This window comes from Stegostoma tigrinum, chromosome 41 (assembly GCF_030684315.1).
Source record: "Stegostoma tigrinum isolate sSteTig4 chromosome 41, sSteTig4.hap1, whole genome shotgun sequence".
NCBI classification, from domain to species: domain Eukaryota; kingdom Metazoa; phylum Chordata; class Chondrichthyes; order Orectolobiformes; family Stegostomatidae; genus Stegostoma; species Stegostoma tigrinum.
The window spans coordinates 16,780,261-16,803,675 of NC_081394.1; the positions used below are offsets into that span (position 1 = coordinate 16,780,261).

At 43.9% G+C, this 23,415-nt stretch overlaps 1 protein-coding gene across 1 annotated transcript in view; it reads left to right on the forward strand.

Moving 5' to 3' along the window:
- The window catches only part of LOC125448584 (sialic acid-binding Ig-like lectin 10), a 34,530-nt gene extending 25,076 nt beyond the window's left edge, over positions 1-9,454 (forward strand). Inside the window, exons 7-11 of the mRNA XM_059641421.1 lie at positions 4,121-4,396; positions 5,030-5,323; positions 6,760-6,856; positions 7,172-7,253; positions 9,155-9,454. Coding sequence (XP_059497404.1) covers positions 4,121-4,396; positions 5,030-5,323; positions 6,760-6,856; positions 7,172-7,253; positions 9,155-9,397 — 992 coding nt within the window. The 3' untranslated portion in view covers positions 9,398-9,454. The remainder of the gene's footprint in view (positions 1-4,120; positions 4,397-5,029; positions 5,324-6,759; positions 6,857-7,171; positions 7,254-9,154) is intronic.
- The last annotated feature ends 13,961 nt before the right edge of the window (positions 9,455-23,415 follow it).

Below are 23,415 nucleotides of genomic sequence, written 5' to 3' on the forward strand. Positions count from 1 at the left end.
CACATTACATCCAGAGTAACTTGGTGTGTGGCAAAGAATGACCATGCAGTAGTGGCGGAGCCCATAAACATCACTGGACAATGAGAGTGTACTCAGCGTTCAACATCTGCATCGGAGGGCAGTAGGCAGAGATTGTGGAAGATATTGGTGTCAACAACATCAGGACAAAAGCGGGTGAGGTGCTGTAAGCTGAATTTGGGGGTACTAGAATATAGACTGGAAACAAAGGATTTCACAATTCATAATCCCTGGATTATTTGCACTGCCACATCCTAGTTTGTATAGAAATAGGTTGTTCATCCAAGTTAATACGAGGCTGGAGAGATGTTACAGCGGGGAGAGCTTTAGATTTCTGAGACATTGGGACTCTTTGGAGCTGGTAGGACCTGTACAAGGCAGACAGGTTGCACATGAACCAGAATTGGACCTGCGCCCTTATGGGGAGGTTTGCTGATCCTACTAGGCAAGGTTTAAACTAGGTAGTGGATTGAGATCCTGAGGGATGGTTCAGCAAGAGAATCAGGAGCAGACAGGAAGTATGGCCCAGTTATGGCTCATGGAGATTGGCAATGCTGAATGCTATTTACTTTATTGCAAAGTGTCAAACAAACAATGGGTGAGGGCCATAAAAATATAAGGTATATTGCGTTTGGTGTCGCTGAGACATCGTTGAGACAGGGACGAGATTGGCAACTCAATATTGCAGAATATAGGATCTTCAGCTAGAACAGGGAAGGAGATAAAGAGGAGGAGATGTTGCAAAACTGATCAGGGAATCAATTACAGCTGTAAGGAAGGTTGACTGTAGGTAGGCTTCTCAAGTGAAGTCATCATATAAAACTTAGACACCAAAATGGAGCAATCACACCATTGAGTGTACACTATGGACTCCCAAACAGTCAGAGAGAAAGAGAAGAGCAGGTATGTTAGGCAAATTTCAGAGAATGTAAATGGAATAGGATAGTAACAGTGGGAAATGTCATCCTTCCCAATATTACGAAAATGATCATAGTATGGAAGGCTTAGAGTGAACAGAATTCTTAGGATACATCCAGCACAACTTTTAAAGCCACTACAGTGAAGGCCCTAAAGGAGATGTGATGATTCCAGACTTAATTTTGAGCAATGAAGCAGAACAGGTGGTTGAAATACCTGCAGGGGAACAGTTTGTAGACAGCAATTGTAACTCTGCTGGATTCAAGCTCATCATGGAAAGGGACAAGGATGGACCTGAAATCAAAGTTCTAAACCTGGGGAAGGCCAATTTTAATAAGATCAGATATGACTTGGCTAGAGTGGACTCAGAGACATGATTTTCAGTAATTCTGTGTCAGAAAAGTGGGAAACATTCAAAAAGGGATTAGGGAGAGTACAGGCGCACAATTTCCTAGGAAGATAAAAGGTGGGACCAACAAATCCTGTGAAGTCTGGACATTAAGGGATATACAAGACTGGATAAAGAGAAAAGAGGAATTTGAAGTAAGTACTGGGAGCTTAAACAAAAGATCTAGGGGAATATGATACATGTAAGAAAGATATTGAGAAAATGATGAGGAGAGCAGAATGAGGGCATGAAAGGGTAATGGCAGATAAAATGTAGGAACATCCTAACTTCTTTTACAAGGATTAAGGAATAATTTGGGCACCCATTAAGAACCAGCGTTAGTTTGTGTGTGGATTTGGAGGACAGAGGTCAGGTTCTGAATGAACCTTTTGTCCTGGTGTTCACTCGTGTGATTGGCAATGTGGTTATAGAATTCGGGGGGAGGAATTTTTTTAAAAATCAGCATCAACAGAGACGAGGCTCTGATGGTCTGGCAGGTCGAAAACTCCAGGACCAGATGAAATATATCTCAGGCTGTTCAATGAAGCAAGGAAGGAACAGCGGGGTACTGGCAAATATGTTCATTTTTTTCTGTGGCAGCAGGAGAGGTGCCAGAGGACTGGTGGACAGCCAATGTTTTACTATTGTTCAGGAATGAAACCAATGCATTTGACATTGTCTGCTTGGACTTTAGCAATGCTTTTGATAAGACCACACTGAAGGGACTGACAGGAGTAAGAATCCAAGGAAAGTTAGCAAATTGATTCCAGAACTGGACAAGTGGCAGGAAGCAGAGGGTGATTTTCAAAGGGTGTTTTTGTGGCCAGAAACCTGTGTCTAGTGGATTCTACAGGGATCACTTTTGGGATCTCACTGATCGATGTGCATATAAAAGATTGAGACATGAATGTAGGAGGGTTGATCAGTCAGCTCAGGTCGTAAATGGCACAAAAATCAGTGAGCTAATAAATAGTGAGAAGGATAGCTTTAGATTACAGAATGATATAGACAGGCTGATCAGTGGCAAATAGAATTCAACACAGATAAATGTGAGGTAATGTGTTTGAACAATAAAAATGTCAAGGGAATGCATAGTGAACTGTAGGACCCTGGGGAGCACTGACAACCACATGTACCCACAGACAGTGCTACCTTCCCTTAGTACTGCCCCACAGATGGTGCGGACTTGCCCCAATTCTGATCCACAGACAGTGAGTCTTTGTCCAGTACTGACCCTGAGTGTTGCACACCATCATTATTAACCCAATTAGTTTGCTGTACCCTCTGGTACTAAACTGTAGTGTTTACCAGGTTCATTTGCTTGTGTCAAAGGAACCTATAGATTTCACACCTTTCACATTCTCAGGCCTTTCAAAATGTTTCACAGCTAATGTGTGTTGACTAATCTTTATTTGTTTTTAGATACACCACGGAATCTGTTAATTACTTCTTTTGAGATTAAAGATTCATCAGTCAATATTACTGAGGGGAAAGCTGCAGTGATAATCTGCTCTGTTGAGAGCTTCCCAGCTTCTAACCTGACATGGAGACGTCTTAATGCCACAATGAACATAACAAATTCCAACAATGAGCTGTGGTTGAAGGTTTCTCACATTACATCCAGGGAGACTGGATCCTATCAGTGTGTGGCAGAGAATGGCCATGGAGCAGTGGAGGGCTCCATAACCATCACACTGTGCAATGTGAGACAGCTGGTACATTTGTTCATTGTTACAATATGTTTAGAGGAGCTGCTGGCACTGTCTTGTTTCCTCTCTGGATTTCAACACTTCCTTATTCCGCGTCTCCACTGTTGTCCACCATCTGACACTCTGCAACAATTGTTGCTGAGACAAAGACAGTTCTCCATTTCTATGTCTGAACTGATTAGTCCATTTCACTCGAACGAGACATAACAGCACTTTTGGTTCCTGATCTTTTAATCTTTCAATAAGGTACTTGCTTGTCTTGGTCTCCAGCAGCTGAATCTGAGCATCCTTAGGCATTTATACATTTCAAAAGCTGTTACCCTCCTCTCATCTAATTTCTTCAGCATCTGACTCTCACATCCATCAAGTACAACATGCAGCAGTAGTGACTGCCCCAATGTTTTCTCGGCTTCATGGACTTAAGTCACTGGCCACTGTGCTTACACTGTGTTTTTCTAAGCCACAGTTCAGTCCTGGATGTAACTTTGATATTTATCATTGAGCACTATCATTGGAATTTGTCTACTTGCCCTACATCCGTGCACCTAATCTTGATATCCTCATTACCATTTAGGGCCATTTTGTTGGTCATTGCCTCATTCATGTTCAATCCAAATGACTCTCTGTGTATTTTGTCTGGGAATATCACACTCTCCAGCTCCTCTTTTATTCTGGTTCTGTGTGTGACATCATCTGCACACAACAGATTCCACAGCCACATCTCTGCAAACAAATTAATATCCCCAAGAGCCTGTCAGCTCTACGGTGTCTAGGACAGGCATGAGGATGTGTGCAAACACAGATACAAACACTTTCACACTCTTTTCAGGGGCTTTTTAAGTTAAACCGCTTTGACTGTACTTCTGGTCAGTGACTGAAGATATCCTTATGTGGGTCAGGATCATGTTTTGTCTGAAAGAGGTGAAAAATGAGGAAGGGAATTCCAGAGCTTCGGCTCCAGGTAGTTGAAGGTTGAGGGATGGCTATCAGGAAATACTCAAGAGGCTGGAACTGGAGAAGTACAGAGATCTCAGAGAGTTACAGGCCACAGGGATTACCTGCTGATTCTTCTCTTCTCTTGTTCCAGATCCCCCACGGCAGACTACAGTGTCCATCAGTGGACCCTCAGGTGGGATCAGAGAAGGACACAATGTCACATTAACCTGCTCCAGTGAAGGTGTCCCACCGATATCTCATTACACTTGGTTCAGGATTGAGGGAAACACCAGCGCCCGGTTAAACACAAGCAGCCGGATTCTCTCCTTCACTCCAGTGACACGTGGGAATGATGCCAGTTTCTACTGTACAGTGACAAACCCATTGGGTAACAGCAGCTCCGACACGATCCACCTGAACGTGGAATGTAAGCATTTTACTTTGTCTGTATCTTCTTAAAACTCAGGAATTGTCTGTCTGAGGGCAGCTGACTCACTGTCATTTAGAATAAGGAGGGGCCACCTTCTTGCTGCTGTAACTTATGCCTCACTGAAATACAGAGACCCATACCAGGGTAGGTAGCCAACATTCCTAAGAAGAGAGAAAGGGCCATGGAGGATTCAGGAGGGAATTTCAGAGTTTAGAATCCCAAATAGCTGTAGTCATGGCCAACAGTAGAGGAGGGAGGGAAACCGGGGATTGTTCAAGAGGCTAGAATTGGAGGAGGGTAGATACCTTGAAGGTGAGCAGGGGCTTCAGACGTTACATGGATAGGGAGAGGAGTGGGGGCTGGTTGAGGTTACAGACATATGAAGAGTATGGGATCTGGAGGAAGTGGTGCGCCCAGACTGAGTGACAATGGTGTTAGTGTGATTACTGAATACAATGTGATGCCAATTCACACATGGGAGATCTAAGGTTTTGGATGTAGGAGATGGGGGACTAACAAGGAGAGGATTGAGATACTTGAGTTTGGAGTGAAGCAAGGTCCTGACAAAGATTTCAGTATTAAGGTTGTAACTCTACCATTCTTGACCACTTCCTGTCATTCCCTCCGCAGATGGTCCGGAGATTTCCCAGGAGTCAGAATGTGCTCAGACGGCAGAGGGGATCACCTGCGTCTGTGTGGCCAACTCAAACCCTCCTGGAGACCTCATCTGGCACCTTCCCCATGCCATCATCAACGGTAACCAAACACACAGAGGTTTTGTGTCACACCAGCTCAGGGAGGGGCAGCTGGTGAAGGGTTCACTGATCCTGATGGGACATGAGGATGAAGAAGAAGTTAGAGCGTCCTGCTTTGTTCAAAACCCGCATGGGGCAGCCATTTTCAATGTGTATCTTTGGGTCAAAGGTGAGAATATTGTTCTCTGCTTGCCTTCTTTACCCTTAAATCTAGAATCCTCTTCCTCACCCACTCCACCACTCTCATCTCCTTTAGGATGATTTTTACACCCAGCCTCTTGGACCAATACCTCCACATGTGACGATGGCAAAACTGAACACAATTCATGTCAGGCCAGTCAGTGGTGGGGATCTGGATATCAGAAGGCACTTTAACACAAACATAGACAACACAGCAAGGGCTGGTGTGAATGTGGGTGGTGAAAGAGAGCAGTGTTGGGTGGAGAAGGTGCCCAGGTTGGATATCTCTGCTCTGATGCTGACCCTGTATGTCGTTCAATCAGGGCCAGTAGATAAGTGTGTCGCAACCATCAGCAGAAGGGTACTTCAGGTTGGTGAGCAGGGCTGGCTGTCAGATGTTCAGGCTGGTAACAGGGTGGGTGTTGTCAGAGTTTCAGGCCATTGGCAGGTTGGAGGCATGTCTGGTTGTGTGGAGTGGGGCTTTCTGGTTGATGGGGAGCAGGGGCGGGAGCAGAATGACATTGGCTTGTTGGGGAGTGGAAATATTCCTGCTCAGAGCAGGAGTGATTGCCAGATGTCCAGGGGATGGAAGGGTTTGGTTGAGGAGAAACTGGGGTCTGTGTGGTCAGTTGAGGGTCAGGGAATCAGTTTGCTAGCTATGCACATGTTAGACTAGGTTGCTAATTGTCTGACATTTCCTGGGTAATTATGAACATGAAGAAAATGGTCTTCTCCAAAGCTTCCAACTTTAATGGGCTCTGTCAGAACTTTCCAGAGGCAGCAGAACTGAGGATTGGAATCTGTAATTTCTTGGACAATTCCCAAGGATGCAGCTGCTTTGGATCCTGCAGGGTCCTGACACACAATTCTGTGATGTTCCAACAACTAACTGTCCAGGCCAATGTAGGTAGAAATGATACATAGATTACATCCAGAAGGAAGACATCGGCTAAGACATTGCTCGGATTGTGACAGAATATGTTTACAGCCATTGTTATGCTTCATAGGTTGGTAATTCCTCAAATATAGGAATTGTGACTGTCAATTAGTTCATGCCAAGATCCCAGAAACAGCAATGTGACCATAAGGTGATAATCAATTATTTGTGAACTTAATTAAAATAAAAACACAGATTATGAAGTATGTCACTAATGTCCCATCAGTGAAGAAAACCTGCTGTTTTATCCTGGTCAGTCTGTACAGATGACTCCAAGCTCAACCTCCAATGTGGCTACCATTTCATGTCCCTCTGAACTCCTCTCTCGGTTTGTGTCAGCCAATGGTTCAGGAAGAAACTGTTCCACCATCTTTTCAAGGGGCAATAAATACATTGCTCGAGAGTAAAAATGGAGTATATTGTCCCTCAAGATACATCAGAACACCATTCTAAAACTATAGCACAGTAATTTATGACTGTTTTGTCAGACAGAGACTCCAATAAATGGACAGTGGGACTGATCATGGCTGGAATCCTGTTCAGTGTTTTCCTGGCTGGAATTTTAATCTTCCTCTATGTGCAAAAGTAAGTCTGAATGCTTCAGTCAACTTTACTCTGAATATTTGCTTCCACTTTCTATCCTCCAGTCGGTGACTGTTCCCTTGGGGTGAGGCACCAGACACTCCTTCTGTAAGTGGTCCTGATGTCCCAATGATCCAGGCTGGGCCTTTCATTGATGGGTGTCCAGATGAATAGCTACGAGCTATTGTGATTAGGAACAGACTGCCTGATTGGCATGTGAAAGCAGATTCAACAAGAATTTCCAAACGTGTAACCGTATCTATGCTGCACTGACTCTCTGATATACCATAACCACATTGTGATGTTGGGTTATTGCAGGAGAAAGACAGCGACAGGGGAGGCAGTTTCAAACACCAGTGACCTTTCATTGATCTACAGTCGACTGTCTGAGAAACACCAGGTACAGAAGCTGTGTATACTCATTTCAAACAATCAATTTCCACACATTGTAAGCAGCAAACCTGAGGATGTTCTCTACTCTAACATTACCTACCCAAAGCTACAGAGCAGTAATGAGACTGTGCATAGAGGCATGGACCAGAATAGGCATACATCAGGTGAGGACTGTGTGATGGTTGTGTGCAGCCAACATGGTTGAATAGGCAACATGTGTCCCAGACTCCCAGACAGATTATCCATGGATATCTATCTGTGGAGTAAGCAATGGCTCAGTGGACATGCACTCTCACCTTCCCTTTCTCAGAGTCAGAAGGTCATAAGTTTCATAACTAACTCTGTAAATTTAAACATAATTTGACAGCACTGCCACTTCGGGCTGTCAGTGCTGAGGAAGTAGTACACTGTCAGAGGGTCAGGATTGAGGGAGTGGCACACTGTTGTAGGTCAGTACTGAGGAAGTTGTTACTTATCCCTCAATCACCTTGTTACAAAGTTGGTTGATGTCAACTAATTGTTGTATTGCTGCTTGTGGAACATTTCTGTGCACAGACTGCCACAGCCTGGCCCACATTACAGTCATAAATACACTTTAGGAAGGTGTTGGCTGTGAGTGTATTTTGGAATGCTCAGAGTGAGGAAAGAAGAAAGCTCAAATCTAAATTTGAGTCAACGTTTACTATTCTAACTTCGAGGTAAGAAAGAGTAGAAAGTGGGAGGTGGTATGGAAGAAAGAGACAGAGAGAGAAAAAGAGACACACATGGACAGAGTCAGAGACAGAGAGAGAGAGAGAGACAGAGAGAGACAGAGAGAGAGAGACAGGGAGACATTGACAGAGAGGGACATAGAGAGAGAGAGACACACGAAGAGAAACATAGAAAGAGAGAGAGATACAGACACACACACATGCACATACAGGGAGAGAGACAGAGAAACATAGTGAGAGAGAGAGAGACAGAGAGAGAGGGAGAGAGAGAGAGAGAGACAGAGAAAGAGATACATAGAGAGAGACACACTTAGAAAGAGGCAGAGGGAGACAGAGAGAGAGAGTGAGACAAAGAGACAGACACCCACAGAGAAACATGGAGAGAGACGGACAGAGAGATAGGGAGAGAATTAGAGAGACAGACACAGCGAGACAGAGACAGAAAGACATAGGGAGAGAGAGAGAGACAGAGAGGGAGACAGCAAGAGAAACAGAGAGAGAGAAAGACACATAGAGAGTCAGAGGGAGACAGAGACAGGTACAGAGAGAGACAGGGAGACATTGACAGAGAGAGACATAGAGAGAGAGAGACTCACACACATTCGGAGGGAGAGATACAGGGACAAAGATACAGAGAGCAAGAGAGACAAAGAAAGAGAGACAGAGACAGTGACCGCTATGCAACAATTTAACCCAAATATGCCAGTAAATTGTGAGAACGTCTTCTGTGGAGGTGCCTCCTTTCAGATGGTACATTGAACTGCTCAGTCTGCCCTCTGGGGGGGTTGGGGGGTGTGTTAAAATTCCTGTGGCCACTATTTGAAGACAAGTATAGAGCAGTTCTCATTGTCCTAGGACCTACCATTATCTCCCTCAAGCAAAACAGCATTAAAAAATGTAATGATGTGAGTTATTCCAACACAGCTGTTGGGAGATTTGCAGTTTGCAAGTTTGCTGATGAGTTTTCTATATTACATCACTGACTACAGTTCAATAAATAAAGTCTTTCAGTGGCTGGGGAGAATTTGGGACATTCAATCTATGTGAACAATGAGCTTATCATTTTAGCCTTCAAGGTCAAGGAAAGAAATTTAAACCCACAGAAACATGACTGGCTTTCACGAGGCTGTGCAATAATTTAAACCTATCCCTGTCGATAAATGATGTGAGAGCATCTTCTGTTTCCATTTCTCTGCAGGATCCACAGAACATCGTGGTTACTGACTCTCAGAACACAACTAGGGATACAGCTAGTGAAGGGGAGACACTAGCTCCCCAAGATGTCTCCGAGTGGCCAGTGGGAGGAGATGCTGCACACCACAATAGAACTGAGGATATTCTCTATGCCAACATCAACTTCTCAAAGCTGCCCAGCAGTGATGGGGTTGTGCACAGGGGTGAGAACACAGAATATGCACTGATCAGATTCCAGCCAAACTGAGAGAGAAACAGGGAGAGGGGTGTGAGGGTCATGTGCAGCCAATGTGGTTCAATAATAATGAAAGGCAGATAGCATTGCTCAACCTTGCTGTTTGTTCTGGATATGCTTTCCAAAATCTTATCTTTTTCATGCTGTCAGATTGTATGAAGTTTATTTATAATTTTACAGATATTTGTAGAAGTAGTTATGATGAAGCTTCACAATGTGTGATCATTATTTGAAAACTTTGGTTTATTCTAACAAAAGTGGTCTTCAACAGACAAAATGACATGACTTAAATGTCCAATGATGACCATACAGCAATGGACTGAAAAGTTTACTTCTGCTCTTCTCTCTTATCATCTTGTGGTTTAACCCTTTTCGTTATCTCAAAAACCCATCTGGCTCAATCATGTCCTTTAGGGAAGGAAATGAACTGGAATAGATGCAAGCTCAAAACCACTGCAATGTGGTTGATTCTTAACTATTCTCCGAAATGACCTAGTAAACTACTCAGTTGTATTAAACCGTGAGAACAACTCAGAAAAAGAACAAAATCAGGCAGTCTACCAGACACCAATCTGGAAACAAGAATGGCAGAGTCCTCCTAACCAACCTCGAAGAGACTGTGTTAAAATTCAAACTGCTCTTCAAACCGGTAACCATGATGCACTGTGGGCTATCAACAACAGAATTGTATTCTAATAACATCTTCAACCTCATATGGCCCAGCATAATCCCCCATTCTAGTAGTAACATCAGGCCATTATCAATGATAATGGGAACTGCAGATGCTGGAGAATGCTGGAGAGATGCTGGCTAAGGATCAAGCCTGGTTTGATGAAGAATGCAGGAGAGCATGCCAGGAGCAGCACCAGGCATACCTAAAAATGGGCATTCACCTGGTGAAGCAACAGCTCGGGGCTATTTGCATGAAATAGGACATAAGCAGCAAACATTAGACAGAGCTTAGCAATTCCACAACCAACAGATCAGGTCTAAATGTTGCAGTCTTGTCAAACCAGGAATGGTGGTAGACAATTAAACAGCTCTCTGGAGGAGAAGGCTCCACAAATATTCAATCTTGAATTATGGGGAAGCCCTGCATATCAATGTGAAACATAAGACTGAAGGATGTGCAACAACCTTCAGTCAGCAGTGAAAATTGAATGATCCATCTCCGTCTCCCTGAGGCCTCCAGCATCACCATGGCAGTTCTACATCACTTTGATTTACTCCACTTGATATCAAGCAATGGCTGACACTAATGGACACTGCAAAGGCTATGGGCCTGACAATATTCTGCAAACTTGCACCCTGAGCCAAGCTGTTCCAGTGCAACTACAACACTGGCATCTAGAGAATAGTAATTTCCCCTCACTTGCATTTCTCAAAAAAATACAGTGAAACGTGTTTGACTTTGTTGCCTATATTTATAACAGAAATCATATGTAAAAAAAACATTGAAACAAAGTTTATCTTTGTTTAAACCACGGCCCATGGGTTCCCAAGGCTGAGAGAAAAAAAACAGGAACCACATTGATCATCGCTGCAGAAAGACGACATCGAAGCTGCCGAATCTCGGGCCAGAACACCAATGCTGCCAAGGGCACTGCAGAAGCAACCTGAAGGACCGACCTCATTACCGAAGCAGACCACCACACCGGCCATTAGAATCCAGAGCCAGAAGACACCCTAGAAGCTGCCTTAAGGAATCCCAGGCCAAACCTACACCATCCCTGAAGATGCTACAGACCCAGGCTGCTGGAATGCCAGGCCAGGCTCACCAAGTCATTGAAGCCACCATGGCTGCCGACATAGAACCCACATTGCGTGACCCACCAGGGTGCAGCCACAATGGCCATGAGGAACTAACCGCATCACCTTTGCTGCTGCAGCAGCCTCCCGAAACATCCTTCCTGCACCAAAACTGTAAAAAGAATCAATGTGCAAAATTATCGCATGGAAAATGTTATCTCAGCTTCTATGTCAAACTACACATCAACAGCAACTTTCACAACTTAGGAGATCCAAAACAATTTGTTTTGAAAGCAGAAATTTGAAATGTCACTGGTGGATTATGGGAAATATGACAGTCAAACAATGCATAGCAAGATCCCAGCAGTAGTAGCGTAACAACAAGTGCAGCCATTTTATTTTGACTGATGTTGTTCAGTGTTAAGCTTCAGCGTTAACTTGTGTCTCAAGAAGAACTCTCTCATGATCTTTCATGGAACAATGACTGTCAGTTCATTCATATTGACCTAAGAGGCTAGACTGAGCTTGGATTAATGTCTCAATATACTACTGCTGTTCGTGCCTGCCATTCTAACAAGAATCTTCTCATGATTAATTGTTTGTATAGGATTTATTAACCCTGTGTGCTAGCTTATTTAAACAACAAAGCACATTATAAACATCTGTTGTAGACATTACTATCAATTGACTGATTTCTTCGTGCAGACCCACAGTTGATTAACTGCAGGCAGGGTCACAATATACACAACACATTGAGTCAGAACAGACAGAGCTAGACCAGCAGAGAAAGAGAGGTGGAGGGGTGGGAGCGAGATAAACTGAACGAGAGAGGGAGAGACAAAGAGGCAGCGAGAAAGAGACAGGAATAATTAAAGAGGAAGAAACAAAAGACACAGAGAGAAAGACATGGGGAGAGATTCAGAGTCAGAGACAGAGAGACAAACAGAAAGAGGGGGGAGAAAGAGAGAAAAAGAAGCCAAGACAAGGGACATCGGAAGCAGTGCAGGGAATACAGGTAAACCAATCAGTTCATGCTGCAGGATGCAGGAAGGAATTGGGACTTTTTAATTCATTATGAGTATGTGGATGTCATAGAAAGAGTTCATCATTTATCTGTAACAGACCATGAGAAGGTGGAGGTGAGCCTCTGCAATTATTTGGCATAGAGTAATGTGCAACAGTGTTCCAGGACTTTGACCCAGCGATACTGAAGGAACAATACACTTCCAAGTCAGGATGGTGAGTGGCTTGGAGGGGAATGTTCCACATACCCCACAAAGAGACAGGCACAACTGAGGTGTGTACGTCATGCAGATACCCATGGCCACACCTTGGGACTTGGAATATTCTTTGTCCCATTCCCACTCGAGCTGCCACCCACAATTTTTTTTCCTCTGTTACATCAATGGTAGAGTCAGTCAGTACACTTTCTGTTTCTCATTCTAAATTAGAAAAATTCATCAATTTTGCTTTCAATTTCTATGTTGTTCTCATCTTCACTTGGTCTATCTCTAGCTCCTCCCATCACTTCCTCTAGATTTCTGGGGGTAGGCTGACCACCAAACTCCGTTGCAAACCTACCATCTCCCACAATTAACTTGCCGATACATCCTCACACGTTGCTTCTTGCAAAGACACTGTTCCATTGTCCCAGTTTCATTGTATCCATTGCATATGTTCCAATGATGCCAGTTTCTGCAAAGGGGCTTCTGAACTCCACCTTCTGCCTCAACTCAGGATTTCCCACCACTGTGGTTGACAGCGCCCTCAGCTGTATCCGACTCATCTCCCGCACTTTTGTCATCACTCCTTCTCTTCACTCCCACAACGATGTGACAATACTATGACTGACTGACTTATCCACTGAATGAACGTGTTGAAGAAGTGTGGAAAATTTAAATAGACTGAGGAATGTCAGAAGGCAATTAACAGCCTGAAAGCTGTGTTAACCACTATCCCAGTTTTAGCTACATCTAATTACACAAAGCTGTTCAAGGTGGTTATTGATGCAAGTAATGTGGGTGTTGAGTTGTATTCATGCAAGATGAAAATAGGAAGACAGAAAAACCAATTGGGTATTTTTCCAGAAAAGTGAATGACCATCAACAGAAGTATTCCACAACTGAGAAGGACATCTTATGCTTTGAGTTGGCATTGCAACATTTATATTGCCAATACTGTATCTGAGACATTTGTATAAACTGATCATAACCCCTTAAACGATTTTGGAAAAAATTAAGGATAAAAACTCTAGACTGTTTAGATGGTGCTTATTATTGCAGCCATTCTATTTGAAAAATATACACGTGGCAGCACAAGAGAATGTAATTACCTATGCATTGCCATGACTTTGATGAAGGAAGACGCAGCATATGGTGGAGGAAAACAATTGGATTGAAATGGACTGTAGGAGTGAATGTTTGACTGCTTAGAGTCACTGTAATGTACTAGTATTTCAAGGTACTAATAACGTTATTCAGTGTTTTTTAAGGGGGAGGTGTGATGATACTATGCTTTAGGAGGTATATTTTGTCCTTTTGTTTAATCTGAAGAAAAGTTGAGAGAGAAGTATGGAGCAACCTACTCAGAGCCACCAGTGTAAATAGTTTATGACGTGTTGAGCTTTATTTCTTGTAATGTTGGAACAGTAGAAGCAGCCTGAATGGGAGGAGCAAACTCCCGCAAAATCAGGATCTTTAGTTTTAGTTTTTCAGTAGTGACTGCTGGGGTCTTGAAGCTGTATGTGGATGTTGTTTTTCCCCTCTCAGTTACTGCTAAATTCTAGGGCTTCTTCTGCTGCTAGAATTGCATGTGAGGCACAACGTGTTTTCCTGAATTTGCCTTTTGCCAATGGTGTGTTTATGGGATATTAGTATATTACTGTTTAGTTGTTAAATAATCTATTATTCTGTTAAGTTTTCCAATAGAGTTGTTATTTGAATTTTTCTTTCTTTGGATCTTAACTATAGTGTATAAATAAAGTGTATTTTGCTTGAAATCTGGTAGTTTGGCCAATCAAATTGCATTTTGAACACCACACCGAGCACTTGCCTTTAAAGTATGTTACGGTCTAGGCTATCTCCTTGAAACATTTTAAGGGGTTTTGGCCTGGAGCATAACATTAGTAATGGGGCCTCCCAGGTCCTCACTTGCCATTCCACTGACATCCAAAGGGTCTTTAGCTGTGACTTCTGCCACCTCCAGTTGGATGCTACCACCAGTTATATATTTCGCTCCCCACCCTTGTCAGCCTCCACAAACCTTCCCCTGAGACACCCTGGCCACCTCCTCCTTCACTCCCAACCACCCCCGACTCCAAAGCACCTTCCCCAAAAGGTGTAACACCTGCCTGTTTACTTTGTCCATCCTTGTTATCCCAGGCTGAAATCCCCTTTCCAGTTGAAGCACTGGTGCACCTGAACTTCACTCAATCAAGTCTACTGTATTCATTGCTCACAATGAGATCTACTCTTCGCAGGTGAGAGGAAACGCAGATTGGGCGACCATTTGCAGAACACCAACCTTGTGTCTGCAAAAAAATGATCCTGACCTTAATCTTGTCTGCTGCTTCAATTCACCATTGCGCTCCCTGGCCAACACTTCTGTCTCCGGCTTGCTGCAGTGTTTTAGTGAAACTCAGCACAAGCTGGAAGAACAACATCTCATCTGTTTAGACTCAATATCCAGTTCATCCATTTTGGGACCTGAGCACCTTCTGTCATGCCTTTACCTCAATCCCCATCCACATGGGCTCCAACACAAAGAACCCATTGTCGGCTACTAATGGCCCCTGTTAGCAGTTATTCAATCTCCAAAGCTGGCCTTTACCCATTTGTTTGTCTGCTTAGCCGTTTGTCTGTCTCTCTGGGCTCCATTTAATGTTTACTCCACTTCACTTTCCCCACACCATCTTCAGCATACATACCAACCTTTTCCTAGTTATAAACAATTCTGAAGAAGGATCACTGGACCCGAAGCATTAACTGTGTTTTCTCTCCACAGATGCTACGAGGCCTGTTGTGTATTTCCAACAACTTCTGTTTGTATTTCTGATAAATATGATGCACACTTCTGCCACTATGCATGAAAAGCAGAACTTGATTTGACAGAGTCACCTTGGTTTCTGAGAAGCTGCAGTCGAAAGATCCTCCGATGCTTCTTGGCCTGCTGTGTTCATCCAGCTCTACACCTTGTTATCTCAGATTCTCCAGCATCTGCAGTTCCTACTATCTCTGTTGAAAAATCAGCTTGATGTTTCTGAGGTTGTATTTAGCAGTTTCAACACTGGCTGCTCCAGAGGATGTGAGATATTTGGATTTTGACACATTATTGTCACTCAAAGGTTTCATGAGACTCTGGGGCTGGAGGAATCTGTTAACATCGAATCCCTACAGTGTGAAAACAGGCCAATTGGCCAATTCTGAGAACAGCAGCCTATCCAGACCCACCCGACTCTATCCTTATATTTTCCATGGCCAATGCATCTAACCTGCACATCTTTGGACCACGGGAGGAAACCAGAACAGCCGGGGGAAATTCACACAGACACAAGGGGAATGTGCAAACTCCACACAGACAGTAGCCTGAGGGTGGAATCAACCTGTGTCCCTGGTGCTGTGAAATAGCTGTGCTAAGCACTGAGCCACTGTGCCCCATCAATTGAAGATTGGCCAAAGGGCACAAACTGAGATAATGAATAAAGGGGACATTTTCAGGATTGACAGGCTATGACAAATGGATTGTTCCAAGGATCTGTACGGGGACCTTAGCAAAGATCTGCACAAGGGATGGGGTGGCATAATGGCTCAGTGGATAGCACTGTTGCCTCACAGCACCAGGGACCCGGGTTTAATTCCACCCTCAGGCAACTGTCTGTGTACAGTTTGCACATGCTCCCCGTGCCTGCATGAGTGTGCTCCAGCTTCCTCCCACAAGATGTGCAAGGTAGGTGGATTAGCCATGCTAAGTTGCCCAGTGTTCAGGGATGTGTAGATTACGTGGGTTATAGAGAGATGAGTCTGGGTGGGATGCTCTGAAGGTTGGTGTGGACTTGTTGAATCAAAGGTCCTGTTTCCACACTGTAGAGATTCTATGAAATCAAAATTAAGAGGAGTGGTCACTGAATCACCTTCACATTTATAACCAGATCACGATATGAATGAGAGATAACAAGGTGTAGAGCTGGATGAATACAGCAGGCCAAGCAGCATCTTAGGAGCAGGAAAGCTGACATTTTGGGCCGAGGGTCTCGGCCCAAAATGTCAGCTTTCCTGCTCCTAAGATGCTGCTTGGTCTGCTGTGTTCATCCAGCTCTTTACCTTGTAATCTCAGATTCTCCAGCATCTGCAGTTCCTATTATCCATGACATGAATGACTCAGAACTGTACAATCGGGGCTCAGGACAATGGTGTAATGGTATATCATGGGACATGTATTTCAGAGTATCAGGCTACTTCTCTGACGGCATGGGTTTAATCCCACCAAACCAGCTACTGGAATTTAAATTCAATCAAACAAATTGGAATTGAAAGCTCATCTCTGTGATGATGGCCATAATCATTCATTACAAGAAACATGCATCAGGTTCACTCATATCTCTTGGGGAAGGAAATCTGCTGCCCTTACCTGGCTGGACTGCACATGCCCCCAGACCCAGTGCAATATCATTGATACTGCCCTCTGCTATGGCCGAGCAAGCTATTTAGCTCTACTCAACCACTACTAGAAATTCCAGCCACAAACAACTTCTCAATGGGCAATTAGTAACACATACTGCTTTTGTCAATGACACCGACATTCTGCGAAAGAATGTGAACAGCAAATTGCAGCAACTATTATACTCATTGCATTGAAGAGCAATATACCCTTTGAGGATGAAGGAGGAATAAAGGGAGTACATGCACGTAGAATAGGGGTGAAGGGGTCACACTCTAGCCCAGTGTGAAGCCATACATTAATAAAGAAGAAAGTGGTGGCACAGGGGTTAGGCTCATATTCTCAAAAAAATTTTTAGCATTATTCAAAGTCAGTTTAAAAGTTCAATTCATGCAATAAACTGCGCCACAACACTCCTATTACATTAAAAGCCTCCACATAGCTGCTTCTCTAAGATGGGCACAAACTCCTTCTAAATACAATAAATCCAGAACTAGTTAAACAGCTCCAACTTGTTATGATCTCAACTGATGTGACAATTCCAGCTTTCACTCTGGGTTGATAAATTGTATATTAATGTGGTGCTTATTCACACAATACTGCAGATTGGCCTTAAAAACAGAAGCTTTTTTACAATGAAGAAGTAAATGAAAACCAAGTGTTATGCCCTACTGGAGTGGAGGGCTGGAAATCACACCTCACTATTCCTAGAGTTGTCCCAAAAAGTAAAGTTTTATTCAAGCACAGACAGAGGAACTGGGGAAACCTCTCAGTGGTAGTTGAACGGTCCCTTCCCCATGGGATTCACCAAGATATCACACCCACGTCTCAACTCTAAGCTTTTATGATACCAACTGATGTTATTACTCAACACAAGATCTCAGTTTGAAACTTGGCTTGACAGACCACATTTTGCCTTCGTAAAAGACAAGCATGCAATGTTACAGATTTGTGTTAACAAGTTTATTAATCACACACAGCATGTCTTTTAAGGTTCTGAAATCCAATAAATACAGTTAAAGCATGATCCCATTAATCCCTAAAACACTACTTTACAAAACCCAAGAACACTCTTTTAAAAACACATCTAAAATCTTCTACAAGAAAACCAAATCATAGAATTTTACAGGACAGAAGGAGGTCATTCAACCCAAAAGTGTGTGTACCTGTTCCTGAAAGAGATACCCAGCTAGTCCCATTCTCAAGCCCTATCAAATGCACTCCATATTTTTCTCGCTCACGAAACTTCCCAATGTAAGCAAAAACCCATGAGTTCTTCAAGACTCTTTCCAAAATTATTTTATCACTATGGATACGGAAGCATATACAAATTAATAATTAAACCCTCCAAATGCAAAAGGAAAGCTTCATAAATCCAGGCTGAGTGGACTTCACCAAGGAGGAGGGAGGCAATGGTCTAGTGGTTTTCTTGCGGAACTGTTAATCCGGAGATGTTCTGGGGACTGAGATTCGAATCCCAATGTGGCAAATGGTCGAAATTGAAGCCAATAAATGTTTAAAATTAAGAATCTAATGATGACCATAAATCCATTATCGATTGTCAGGAAAACCCATCTAGTTCACTGTCCTTTAGGGAAGGAAACTGCCATCCTTATCTGGTCTGGCCTACACGTGACTCCAGACACACAGCAATATGGTTGACTCTGAACTGCCCTCTGAGCAATTAGGGATGGGCAATAAATGCTGCCTGGACAGTGACAAATTAAAAAAGGAGCCTTAACTGTAAGCCGCATAGTGCGCTCTCTCTTTACTACAGTCTTGCATCCAGCAAAAGCTATTCCCAATATTCCTTGGCTGAAAAAAGTGACAAGCATTGAGTTTATCAACAGGACAAATGCAGGAATACAAAATTTCAAAGTGAACAACAATTTATACTGCATGAGAAACAGGGACAGATTGGTTGGCAACTTTACTCTCGTTGAAATGTTGCCACAGAGAAAATGCCAGGGAACAGTTACCTCTTCCGTAACACTTCGGTTTCAAAAAAAGGTAATTTGCCATCTCCTACCCTCACACACATCTAGCTCCTCACTCAGCCCCCTAACTCTTGGAGGACTACCACCCTTTCCAGGGCCTCCATCCCCCTCACAGAGTCCCTACTCCCTCACAGGGCCCCCAGCCCCTCAAAGAGACCCTACTCCCTCACACAGCCCCTAATCCATCATTAAGCCACAGCCCCCTCACAGAGCACCTGCCCCTCAAACAGCCCCTTCGCCCTCACATAGTCGTCCCAAGTAACAGCACCCAGCCCTCAATAAGCTTAATCCTCGCAAACCTCTTTTCCCCCTCACCCGACCTCATACACCTCACAGCACCCTCCCTTTCAGCCCCATCCCCTCAAAGACACCGAGTCAGAGAGTCAGAGAGTAATACAACATGGAAACAGGCCTTCAGCCCAACCTGGTCCATGGTGACCATAGTGTCCATTCAGCTTGGTTCCAATTGCCCATATTTTGTCCATATCCCTCTAAACCCTTCCCATCCATGTATGTATCCAAATGCTTTTTTTGAATGTCACAATTGTACTTGCCACAACCACTTTCTCTGGCAGCCCATGCCATATACGCACCACTCTCTGAAGAAGTTGCCTCTCAGGTCCTTCTTAAATCTTTGCCCTCTCACCTTAAACCAATGTCATCTAGGTTTCAATTCCCCATTCCTAGGAAAAAGACTGTATGCATTCATCCTGGCTTTGCCCCCATGATTTTGTACACCTCAATAAGGTCACCCCTCATTCTCCTATGTTCCAAGGAGTAAAGTCTTATCCTGTCTAACATCCTCCTATAACTCAGGCCCACTTGGCAACATCCTCATAAATCTTCATAGAATCCATACAGTGTGAAAACACGGCCTTCAGCCCAACAAGTCCACACCAACCCTTGGAGCATCCCATTCAGACCCATTCCCCTATAACCCACCTAATCTACAGACCCCTGAAAACTACTGGTAATTTAGTTTAGCCAATCCACCTAACCTGCACATCATTGGATTGTGGGAGGAAACTGGAGTACCCAAAGGAAACCCACGCAGACATAGGGACAATGTGCAAACTCTACATAGACAGTCGCTCGAGGGTGGAATTGAACCCGGGTCTCTGGTGCTGTGAGGTAGCACTGCTAACCACTGAGCCATTGTGCCACCCTGAAAGCAAGACTTTCCAAGTCTCATCACTCCCTTCACCAGGAAGAAGGCTACACCTAGATTTGAACTCGGATCACAGGGTTCAGAAACTATTTTGTTTACCATTACGCCATGGCAACCAGAGCCACCTTCTTTGCATGCTTTCCAGTTCAACTATGTCTTTCTTATAACAGGATGACCAAAACCGTACACAATATTCCAAGTGTGGCTTCACCAATGACTTATACACCAACTGTAACATAACATCCCAGCTCCTATACTCAGTGCCTTGATCAATGAAGCCAGAATGCTGAATGTCTTCTTCGCCATTCTGTCCACGTGTGACGCTGTTTTCAACAAACTATGCGCTTGTACTCTTCGGTCTCTCTGTTCCACAACAATCCCCAAGACCTTACCATTTACAGTGTAAGTCCTTCCTTGGTTTGACTTTCTAAAGTGCAATACCTCACACTTATCTGTTCTGAATTGCATTCGTCAATCCTCAGCCCACTTCCCCATCTGATCAAGATCCCTTTGTAATTTTTGATAACCTTCTTCATTATCAACAACACCTCCTTTTCTTGTATCATCCGCAAACTTATTAATCATGCCTTGTACCATCACATCCAGATCATTTATGTGAATAACAAATGACAAAGATCCCAGCACCAACCCCTGTGGCACACCACTAGTCACTGGCCTCCAGGCCAAGAAATAATCTATAAACATTACCCTCTGCTTCCTACCATTGAGCTAATTTTGAACCCAGTTAGCTAGCTTTCCCTGGATCCCATGCAAACTAGCCTTCATGATGAGCCTGCCATGCGGGACCTTGTCAAAGGCCTTACTAAACTCCTATAGACAACATCCACTGCCCTAACCTCATCCACCCTCTAGGTTACTTCTTCGAAAAACTTAAAAAAGATTTGTCAGACATCACTTCCCATGCACAAACCCATGCTGACTATCCCTGATCAAACATTTTCTAACCAAAAGTTGGTTTATCCTGTCCCTCAGCATTGTCCCCAATAACATGCCTACCACTGATGTCAGAATCACAGGTCTTTGGTTCCCTGGCTTGTCTTTGCTACATTTCTTAAAAAATAAAGCACCATTAGCCACCCTCCAGACTTCTGCAACATTCACCAGTGGTTAAAATGAAGCAAAAATCTTTGCAAGGCCCTCTGCAATTTCTTCCCTAACCTCCTGTGAGGCCCGAGGACGGACTTGATCAGACCAAGGGGATTTATCCACCCTAATGCGCTTTCAGGCTGCAAACATCTCCTCTCTGGTAATGTGTATGCAGTCTAAAATTTCCCCACTTGTTTCCCTTATTTCCTTAGCATCTATTATTCTCTCCTCAGTAAACACTGAGGTGAAATATTCATTAAAAATCTCCCCCAGCTCCTGTGTCTCCACACATAAATGGCCATGCTGATCTTTAAGGGGACCTATTTTCTCCCTAGACACCCTCTTACTCTTAACATAGCTATTGGACCTCTTGGGATAATCTTTAACCTTATCTGCCAGATCTATTTCATATCCTCTTTTTGCTCCTCTGATTTTCCTTTGGAATGTGCTTCTGCACTTTTTATGTCTATCTAGGAATTCACTTGAACCCGATAGCTTAAACGCAATGTGTGCGTTCTTCTTTTTCCCGACCAGCGCCTCAAGGTCACTCGTCAGCCAGGGATCCCTAAACTTGCCAGCTTTTACCTTCGCCCTAACAGGGGCATACTGTCCCTGGACTCTTGATATCACAGTTCTAAAAACCTTCCATATGCCAGTTGTTCCTTTGGTTGATCCTGTCCCTCAGCATTATCCCCACTAACATGCCTACCACTGATGCCAGACTCACAGGTCTGTGGTTCCCTGGCTTGTCTTTGCTACACTTCTTAAAAAATAAAGCACCATTAGCTGCCCTCCAGACTTCTGGAACATTCACCAGTGAGTTAAAATGAAGCAAAAATCGACCCACTCAATCGACCGCTGCTAGATCCTGCCTAATGTCCTCAAAATTGGCACTGCTTCAGTTCAGCACCTTGGCGTGTGGACATGTCCTACCTTTTTCCATAACTATGTTAAAGCTAAGAGAGTTAAGGTAACTAGACCCAAAGTGCTCTCCAGCTGACACTTCAGACACTTGCCTGACCTTGATTCCTCGGAGGATGTCCAGTGTTGCACCTTCTCAAGCAGGGCCCTCTACATCCTGATTTAGAAAACTTTCTTGGACACATTTGACAAATTCAATCCCATCTGGGCCTTTTACCCTCTGGGTGGGCCAGTCAATACCAGGGAAATTAAAATATTCAATCAACACTACTCTGTTATTCCTACAGGTACCTGCAATCTCTGTACACATGTGCTCCTCTAGTACCCGTGGCTATTTGGGGATCTATAATACTGTCCCAATAGAATGACCATCCCCTTCTTGTTTCTACGTTCTAACTGTACGGCCTCATTTGACGACCCACATAGAATACCCTCTATAAGCACTGTTGTTATGTCCTCCCTTATTAAAAGGTCAACAACCCTCCTTGCTTACCTTAACCACGTTATCCTCCTCCTACTTGTCCTCTAACATTTCCTATGCATTCCCCATCTGCTCACTCCCCTCATCCCACTCCTATCACAGCCCCATTCCCCTCACAGTCCCTAGGCCTCAATATCCCCCTTCTCATTCCCCACCCACTGACATTCCCCCATCACACTTACATCCCCACTCACTCAAATAACAGTCCATTTATCTCTCTAATCCTTGGGTCACCCACACTCACACACACACACAGACACTCACACTCGCACAAACATAGACACACACACACAGACACATGCACACACTACACATGCTACACACACTACACACACGCACAAAAGATACCACTACACACACACACACGCGCACACACACACACACACACACACACACACACACAATGCACACATGCACACTACACACACAACTACACGCACTCTCACACATAGACACACACTCACTACACACACATCACATACACACACTGTACGCACATACAAACCGTATACACACACACAGACAAACACAGGCACACACAAAAACACACACACACACACACACACACACACACACAAGCTCACACTACCCACACACTATACACACACAAATGATACCACTACACACAGACACAAAACACACACACACAACACACTCGAGCGCGCACACACACACACACACAAGCACACACTACCCACACACACACACACACACACAATACACACACACAAAAGATACCACTACACACACGTGCACACATACACACACACACACACAAACACACACACACAAAAGATACCACTACACACATGCATGTGTGCACACACACACAAAACACACACATACACACTGCACACACACAGACACACACTATACACACACATAAAAGATACCACTACACACATGTGCACACGCACACACACAATACACACACACAGAAGATACCACTGCA